General features: G+C 48.1%; 1 protein-coding gene across 1 annotated transcript; it reads left to right on the top strand.

Annotated features, from left to right (window-relative positions):
- Positions 1 to 235: 235 nt before the first annotated feature.
- On the top strand, positions 236 to 8,366 carry LOC110081033 (lysosomal acid glucosylceramidase). The gene is made up of 10 exons (XM_078382258.1): positions 236 to 1,221; positions 1,593 to 1,784; positions 2,333 to 2,482; positions 2,806 to 2,939; positions 3,344 to 3,516; positions 4,087 to 4,324; positions 5,351 to 5,575; positions 6,417 to 6,580; positions 6,843 to 6,959; positions 7,772 to 8,366. Exons 1-10 carry the CDS (start codon positions 1,155 to 1,157, stop codon positions 7,980 to 7,982), a joined length of 1,671 nt encoding a protein of 556 aa, XP_078238384.1. The 5' UTR covers positions 236 to 1,154; the 3' UTR covers positions 7,983 to 8,366.
- Positions 8,367 to 9,306: the final 940 nt, after the last annotated feature.

Genomic DNA, 9,306 nt, shown 5'->3' with positions numbered 1-9,306 from the left:
CAAGGCAGGGCAGAGGGAGCTGTAAGGGGTGGTGGAAGAAAAGCCGCCACAGGCATTTTGCAAGTCAGACAGGATCTGGCCAAGATCGGAGCCAGCCCTAAGACACCGCTGGAGATCCGTGACATACAACAGGTCTTTTTGGTGGATCAGGACCATCACTTCCAACCAGCTTTAAGTCTTCTGCTTCCAACCTTCTATGTTTTTGTAAACCAGAAAGGTGGACCGGGGATGCGTCTCTCCCTCTCTGGGAAACCCGGGCGATGCGTCTTCTAAATATAATTTTTTTAAAATGGAAAACATGTATTTTTTAAATATATATATATATATGTGCACAGGACAACCTCTTAGGAAAAGCATCTCAAAGCCCCAAAGCGTATGATGATTTTCGAGCAGATGCCGCTCGGTCCTGTTCCGACAAGAAGTATATATCTATCTACGAAGGGGTTGTGGAATTTGTATTATTTTAGGGTTATATGCTGTCAAGTTGCCTCCAACTCATGGTGACCCTATGAACGAACGCTCTCCAAAATGTCTTGTCCCCCACAGCCCCTGCTCAGCTCTTGCAAACTCAACCCTGAGGCTTCCAGGATTGAGTTTGTCCATCTTGTGTTGAGTCTTCCTCTTTTCCTACTGCCTTCCAAAGATGTCGTCCTGGGAACTGCATTCTGCTTCTCCATCACGTCTATTTTTAAAGTCAAGTGCCTTAATTACAACCTGCTCACCCGTTAAGGCAAGGGGCGTGAATATGTTTCCCAACACTTGAATTAAGTTTGCAGCTTTTAATTAGCCAGGCCTGGGGACTGAAAATCAGCAGCGTTTCCCCATCGCCAGAGCGAGGAGACATGCGAGGCTTGGAAGAACAGCCGCCGTTGCGACTTTTGCACCCAACCCATCTTGAGGCGTGGGCGGCATCTTGTTAAAACTCAGCACTCCGGATTGCATTTTTGATTTGATAGGAATTTCTAAAAAGGAAAGAAATCCTTCGGCTGTACAGCTCTTTCGTATTCCCAGCTAGGCCGTGGCATTTGCAGCCAGGGTTTGAAGCTTGGTGAATTTCGGTGCAAAGAAAGTCCTCTCCCTCTTTTAAATTCCAGGGCCGTGAAAACAGGGGGGATTTTCTGCGTCGTGCGACCAAGTTGTCCTGTGGCCTCGCCATGCGGCCGGAAGAGGTCGGTTTCTTCTGCTGCCTCCTGTTTCTCCACCTAGCTGTGGCCGAGGCAGGTGAGTCGGCGCCGGCGGGCCAGGATTGAAATTATTGCCCCACCCGGCACAAAATTACTTTATTAACTTTATTAAATTAGGCAGATGGGCCTCAGCTCAGACGGCTCTGAGCGACTGTGAAATGAGACGAGCTGACCACCTTTCTTTCCCACTATAATCAGGTTGCAGACATAAGGGGAATGGAACTTCCATATTTGGGAGCAGTCTACCTGTGGCCACTAAAAGCATTACTTGTTCGTCATGGGGTTAATTTGTGTCAGAACTCAATGTAGGGCCTCACTGTATGTTTCAGCAATAAATTCCGGGGGAGAGGGGAGAACACCTTCCTTTTTAAATCTATCAATGTTTTAATCCGCATTTATATTCCGTAGGGGGTCGGCCGTGCTCCGCCCGGAATTTCGGGCACGGCTCGCTGGTGTGTGAATGCGGCGCCGACTACTGTGACACCCTGGAGCCGCTCTCTCTCCTTCCCTCGGGCTCTTACGTCAAGTACGAGAGCAATAAGGCCGGGCGCCGCGTCGAGCGCAGCGAAGGGGTGCTGAGCAGTGACCGTCCAGAAAAAGGTGAGGTGGGCAGCTCTTTGACACCTGGCCTCTTGTTGACCAGCCTGTTGCAGAGTTTTGAATTTCCAGTAAAATTCCTGCACCAGAAGGGCAGGGATTCGGGGAGCAGAATAGCTTTCAGTTCCCCAGATTAGTCCACCCCTTAATAGTTCTGAGTAAACTATCTGAAGATATGGGCTACCACCCGTGAAAGCTTAAGCCAAATAAAATCTGTTTGTAAGTGACTCAAGACCTCTTTGCTGCTATTTCTACGTGAGAAACAATTACCTTGGAAATAGTTTTCTGATACTTGAAGTCAAACGGTACTGCCTTGTGTGCTGCAGCGTCTGACGGATGGCTCAGACTTGGCCCATTACCTGCTTCACTCTTATTGCTGATATCCATGAGCGTTTCCTGGAAAGTCGCACACCTTGTATTAATTCCCCCTGTGATTAATTAGTTGAAATAAGAGCAGAACTCGTGTGGCATCTAGGAGTAAGAGTAATGGCGCTGCAATCGTAGTGAATCCGGTTTCTGTCTCTGTCTTTACACCTCTTTGGGGGAATTAGAAAAACTCATGCTGACGCTTAAAACATCGGAAAAGTATCAGAAGATCAAAGGCTTTGGAGGGGCACTCACTGATTCGGCTGCGATCAACATCCTGTCGCTCTCCCCGAAGGCTCAGACGAACCTGCTCAAATCCTACTTCTCCGAAGAAGGTCAGTAATAATACGAGAGACGTAAATTCATTTTCTTGGCTCTGTTCTCCTGCCATCCTGGAAAGATCCCACCGCTGCCACCAGGTCAGGGTTTCCCGTTTTATTTCCCCCCTCCTTTATCTTTACACTCGAGTTTTCCTCCTCGGCTGGATCTGTTCATGCAGAGTGCTTGATGTATCCGTGGAAATTAAAATTGCAATCCAGGTGAAGTTCCTAAACAGAAAAGCCCAGAGGGAGCAGCCATGGCTAATGAGTCCTTCAGAGATTTCCCGGTTACACTGATCTGATATTTTGTTTTTTGTTTTTGCTGCCTTCTCTCCCAGGGATCGAGTACACCTTGGTCCGCGTGCCCATGGCCAGCTGCGATTTTTCAGTGAGGCTGTACACCTATGACGACTGGGAGGATGACTTTGATCTGAAAAACTTCAGCCTGACGGAAGAGGATACAAAGATGAAGGCAAGTCACGAGTTCAAAAACAGGAATTTAGATTCTGTCCAAGATGTGTTTTTATCCGGAGTGGATAGGATGCAAAGGGCAGTGGTGACATTTGATTTTCTGTTGGAAGGCTGTTTTTAAAAATCATTTCTACCGGGTGGGGTGGGGTTCGTGGCCTGATCTGAGATTCAAAGCTCAGTTTTTACAGCTCTATCTTGACCTGTATGACCGTTCCTGTTTCATTTTATTATCACCCTACTCCTTAGAGAAGCCAACATAGGAGACCTCCTTTCAATCTCTGGCTTCTGCTGAGATAGCCTTCACCTTTGAAGGTGCCTTGAAGTTCAGACCTAGCCCCTTGAGGACTAGAAACTTGCTTTGCCAAATTGGAGATGATGGCATATTTTCTTTCCCTTTGCCTCCAGATCCCTATCCTGCAGCAAGCTCAGGCGGTCGCCTCCAAGCCTCTCTTGCTCTACGCCAGTCCGTGGACGTCTCCTGTGTGGATGAAAACTAACGGGGCCATGACGGGCCGCGGCACCCTCAAAGGGAAACCGGGAGACAAGTATCACAAGACTTGGGCCAATTATTTCATCAGGTAACGACCCCTAAGCATGGCTTTCAGTTCCACGTTCCCCTCTGTGGATGGCAAAAACTCCGCAGATATGCAAAACCTACACATCATATTTTCAGGCAGTGGATAACTGAAACTGCGGATAACTGAAACCGCAGATCCAGGAGTCTTACTGTACTTCATAGAAGAATGGAGTTGGAAGGGGCCGGTAAAGCCATCAAGTCCAACCCGCTGCTCCATGCAGGGAGGCACCGCTCGCTGCTTTCCTTAGTCCCTGCTAAGTCATTCTTCTGTCTTGATGATGATGACAATGATGATGACTATGATTATTTCCACACAACAGCTGGACTAGGTCTACAGAGTAGTAGCATATTTCAAGAAAAGGAGGGGGTCAGTCTCTGCTTGTTTAGGTTCGTTAAACCTAGGAAAGACACAGCACAAGAGGAAAGGCAGATGAGGAGGGAAGAGGAAAACTCAAGCCAATGTTTATTGATGTCATGAGGTTCTCCAGCTTGCTGGACCGGTTGCTTTGATTGCCGGAGAATGTGACCTTGCAAACACGTTACGAGACTTCCCCGCCATTCTTCCTTCCAGGTTCCTGGACGAATACGCCAAGTATAACTTGACTTTCTGGGCCGTGACGGCGGGAAACGAGCCGACGGCTGGGGACATCATCTTCTACCCCTTCCAGTGTCTGGGGTTCTCCCCCGAGCATCAGCGGGACTTCATTGCGCAGGATCTGGGCCCCGCTTTGGCGAACAGCTCTTATAAAGGCATTGAGCTGATTATTCTCGACGACCAGCGAGTGATGTTGCCGTACTGGGCGGAAGTGGTGAGTGCGGATTCTAGCGGCTGAACCCTCCAAAAAAAAAAAAAAAAAAAAAAAAAGAGAGAGAGAGAGAGAGAAAGAGAAAAAAGAGCTATTTTTTCCTCTGAGATTCCCTGCACTTCAGCTAGAGGAATTTATTTGGAAGTCCAAAACTCTGCAACACTTCTAAGATAAAGTCCTGAAGTTAAATATCTGCCTCCTGATCTTGAACCATGGGTTCATAGCTATGCCGTAAAAGTCAGAATAAAGATATTATAGTCAATGTGAGAAACGCGATAGGAAGCAGACACTTAAAATGGGTTTTGAGAATGAATATTGTAGAGCACTTTGTATTTTCAGTTCTGCGGTGTGGTATGGAGCAATAGATTTTAATGCAATCTACAATTAAAAAAAACAAGATTAAGGCAATTGAAATGAGGCTTTATTGCAGAATACTCAGAATTTCTGTGCTGAAAGGGTGATTAATACTTCTTCACTGAAAGATAAAGAATTAAAAGATAAAGAATTAAAAGAAACTGGGAAACATAAAATGAAGAAATCAGGCAGGTCTTTGTAAATTAAAGGCCTCCGATTATAAAATTTTATTCAGCAATCTTTTTAGAAGTCAAATTATTTTTTCCCCCAAAACATTTTATTAGGTCCCCCCCCTTTTAGTAAAATCAAACATTTTAAAGTGTTCTGTTTTAACCCTCTTTTAACTTTGTAACAGTATTGTAGTCTAATCTCTCTCTCTTAACTGTTTAATAAACATCTCTAAATCCCAGTTTTGGGAGAAAGATAGCATATAAAACAAACAAACAACTATTGTTACATCTATAAAACAAGGAAGCAAAGAGTTACTTTTAAAAACGTTAACTCTCCTGGCAACTTTGTTTTGGCCTGGGAATTATACCCATTCGAGGAAATCCTTTTTTTCATAAGTGGCTTTTTGAGCGCTGTCCTCCATGAGGTCTAGAAGCATGTGTGTAGAATTTTAAAAACGGTTCCAGTTCTGCTGCAAATATGATGCTTTCCTTCTCGTATTTCTAGGTTCTTAAGGACCCAGTGGCAGCCAGTTATATCAACGGCATCGGCATTCACTGGTATCTGGATTTCCTGGCGCCCATTGACCTGACGCTGTCCATCACCCACCATCTCTTCCCCAACTACTACCTCATTTCCACCGAAGCCTCTACGGGATCTTACTTTTGGGAGCCCCGAGTGGTGCTGGGAGGATGGGACCGCGGTAGTAAATACAGCCACAGCATCCTGGCGGTACGTTTTACTCGGCTGAGCTGGGCTGACATCTCCTGGGGCTCTTTCTGAGTGTTAAGACGCCTGTGTAGGCTCAGAAGCCTTCCAGTTTTTCTCCCCGCCGAAAGCAAAAGGAGAATTCACGCCCATAGAAGCCTCCAGGCCACGGCGGGCTGGAGAGTCCCCTTTTGGAGTGTTGTGAATCCGTGCCGGGTTTTACTCTGCACTTTACAGGCATGATTGGAGGCGTTGAATCCTCTACTAAAATCAATTCAGTGCCTTGGGTGATGCCTGCAAAGTGGAAAGGAAAACCCGGAGTGGATACATAGCACCTCTGGAGCAGGAGTCACTCTCCATTGAAACGAGGCAGCGAAACAAATCCGCACCTTAATCATGTGCTTTTTAAAAGACAATTCAGCCTTAAGACAAACCTTCCAAATTTTGGGGGGCGTAAAGCACTCAGATGTGGTTTACCCGTCCCTCCTTCTGGGGACACGAGCCTCCACACAGCCTGTCCGAAGCTGGACAGGTGGCCGGTCATCCCATCCACACCACACACGCCCTGGGGAATCTCGACTGGGAGGCACAGTGAGGATTCGAACTCCCCACCCTTGGTTCTGTAGCCAGGGACTAGAGTATTGGGCACTTCTCTTTCTATCTAGAACCCCTTTTAAAAAGGGGAGGTCCTTCAGCTGTGGTGTACTTAGTAGCTCAGTGGTCTCAGAGGTTGGGAGTTTGAATCCTCTATGGTGCCTCTTTGAGAGGGGCTGGACCGGATGATCTATAGGCTCCCTTCTAGGCTGGTAGTTCTGTTATAAATCTGGTTCTTATTAAAGAAAAAATTCACTGCTTTCCATGGCAGAATCTCAATAACTACGTCACCGGATGGACCGACTGGAACCTCGTGCTGGACATGGAGGGGGGTCCCAACTGGAGCAAGAATTACGTGGACAGCCCCGTCATCGTGGACACGGCCCGCGACGTTTTCTACAAGCAGCCCATGTTCTACCACATGGCCCATTTCAGGTGAGGAGAAAGCTTCAGAGCTGGGCGGGAGGGCCAATCCCAACATCTCCTGGCTTGGGGATTATGGGTGTTGTTGTCCGAAAGACCTCCGCCTGTCGGCGCCCCCCTCCCTCGCTCAAGGCTAGCGGTCGCGTGGCCCCTGAGAGACTGAACTAGGTCTGGGCAAGTGCTGATCTGGGGCGGTGTTGTTTTTCCTGAGAATGATACACACATGCATTTACATTTCTTGTTTTGTTTGAAATAACGCGGACATCCAACGTAGTAAGTTTCTCCCGGAGGGAACGCAGCGGATCGGCATCCAGTCCGACGCATGGACCGGCCTCGAGTTCTCCGCTTTCCTGCGCCCGGATGGCTCGGCCGCTGTTGTGGTCTTGAACAGGTTGGTGGACGATGGGTAATGTGAAGCGTGCCCCATGAACGTGGGAACCCCAGAGTGGCCGTTCGAGTAGACCCATTTGAATCCATGAAACCTAGAGAGGCGTGGCCTCGCCCTCTCCTGGTTAACTCAATGGGCTTACTCTATTGCAATTTACTACAAGAACCTGGGCTTCTGTGTCTCTAATCGTAACTACCTACTCTTTGGGGAGAGGCCTTGTGACTCTTATTAATTACTTTTTTAAATGACATTGCAAACTCAGCTTTTTATGCCAGTCTACATATTTCACCCGAAGACCTACCACACTAGACAACAGCCTTTATCTTCTCCACTCCTTTAAACCTGCAGATTATTTTTCTAGTTGACCTTGGGGGGGGGAGAGAAAATTCTCCCAATGCACTTCAATACACCTCAGTGCGGCTCACTTAACTCTAATGCAGTTCAAAGGCTGAATTAGATTTCCAGCTGATCTTGGACCCCAAAATTTTTTTTTCTCCCAATGCACTTCAATACACCTCAGTGTGGTTCACTTAACCATAATGCAGTTCAAAGGCTGGATTAGATTTCCAGCTGATCTTGGACCAAAAAAATAAATAAATTTCTCCCAATGCACTTCAATACACCTCAGTGTGGTTCACTTAACTACAATGCAGCTTAAAGGGCGTGAAGGAGGCCCTTTGAGTCACCCCTTGGCGAATGCCCTGGTGACCCAGATGTTGAAAACAGCCAACGGGGCTGCTGGCTGGAGCGTGTCCTTTGTTTCCACGCCTGGCGCATCTGCGGCGTGAATCCCTGACTCCGATTCTGCCCCTCAGGTCCCCCGAAGACATCCCGTTCGCAATCTCAGACCCTGGCGTGGGCTTCATCGACGCGGTGGCTACGGCGGATTCCATCCAGACCTACCTCTGGCAGCGACCCCCGGGGAACCAGGAGGAGCTCAGCCACAACCCCCCGGACGCCGGGCGCCCCACGAGTCGCCACTCCTTCTGGGACATTTTGTTTCCTCAATCCGCCCCTTACGGCTAGCGGGTGGAGTGTGTGTGGGGGTCCCCCTTTCAGGGTGCCTGGGGAGGGGGTCTGCTGGCTGCGTCGAAGGCCTGCATGAACCAGGACGATGGGAAATCCTGCCGTAAACAGAGTCAACTTCACTTAATCGTTTCACGTTTTGCTTTTCCATTTAATCCATTAACTCTATCGTGTTTTCCACCCTTTTCTCCTGTCCTCGGGGTCTCTTCCTCCGCCTCCCCATATTTTTTTCATACAATAAACCATTTTTTTTCTAGAAATCACATCTATTTTTCTTCGTCTCTCAGGACAGGAGGGGGGGTTGGAAGGACAGCCGGGAAAATCTGTCCTCAGTGCGAGACACGATGTCACTGGCCTTCCTCAAACCCTCTTAATGTTTCTTTAAAAAAAAATTAAATTTAACACTGTTACGCCTCTCATTGCCAAGATTCCCAAAGTAATTCATGAACAGGAAGGGAGGAGGGAAATTTAAGTCTAACAGATCAGGAGTATTATTAACTCATACCCCCTTAACTGATTTGAGGCTTTTTCCCTTTCATTTTTTTTTAAACTCCTTTTATTAGATGTATTTGTGGGCCTGTGTTTTATATTTTTGGGGTCACCTCCAACCCATTTAGGATCATCATAACCTTAGCATGGCAGACCTGGAAGAGACCCTAAAGATCATTAAGTCCAGCCCGTCAAGGAGGCAGGGGTGTGTGTGGATTCGAACTCCCAACCTCTGGCTCCACAGCCAGAGAGCTAAACCACAGAGTACGAAGGCCAATAAGGCTGCAAGCCAGTTCCTCCATGACAGCACGTAACTCTGGAGAGGGACTGGCCACAAAGTCACTCCCCAACACCACCACCACCTTCTTCCATCATCCTACCCGGGAGGCCAGGCAAACAACACCCATCCAGGCCACCCAGCGTGATTTAACCAGGACGCCAAACCCCGAAGTCTGAAATTAAACAGCCAAACCCCAAACCTGAATTCTATGGATTCCGGGAAGACGCCCATCATGACACTCGTGGCTGGAGAAGGAGGGGACGGACGGAAAAGAGGACGCAAGGCCAAGATAAAGAGGTCAACCACAACGTTGTGAAAAGTGAAGGGCGGTCTGGCGCAAGGAGGCCGATGGGGAGGGGGGGGCCGATGGTTTGCCGCAAAGCTGGCAGCCCCAGAAAGGTCGCCCTGTCTGGATCCACAGCAGAGGCAGCTGCATTGAAGGCAGCAAAAATGGGGCCCCCATATACAGTGGTGCCTCGCTTGACGATGTTAATTCGTTCCAGCGAAATCGCTGTAGAGCGAAAACGTCGTCAAACGAAATTTAAAAAGCCATTG

The sequence above is a fragment of the Pogona vitticeps genome, chromosome 15 (assembly GCF_051106095.1).
Source record: "Pogona vitticeps strain Pit_001003342236 chromosome 15, PviZW2.1, whole genome shotgun sequence".
Taxonomy (NCBI): Eukaryota; Metazoa; Chordata; class Lepidosauria; order Squamata; family Agamidae; genus Pogona; species Pogona vitticeps.
This window is presented reverse-complemented; position numbering and strand designations above follow the sequence as displayed.

Coding starts and splice junctions, on each gene's coding strand:
- LOC110081033 (XM_078382258.1), top strand. CDS start 1,155: ATGCGGCCGGAAGAGGTCGGTTTCTTCTGCTGCCTCCTGTTTCTCCAC. Junction 1,785..2,332: donor CAGTGACCGTCCAGAAAAAG/GTGAGGTGGGCA, acceptor TGGGGGAATTAG/AAAAACTCATGCTGACGCTT. Junction 2,483..2,805: donor ATCCTACTTCTCCGAAGAAG/GTCAGTAATAAT, acceptor CTTCTCTCCCAG/GGATCGAGTACACCTTGGTC.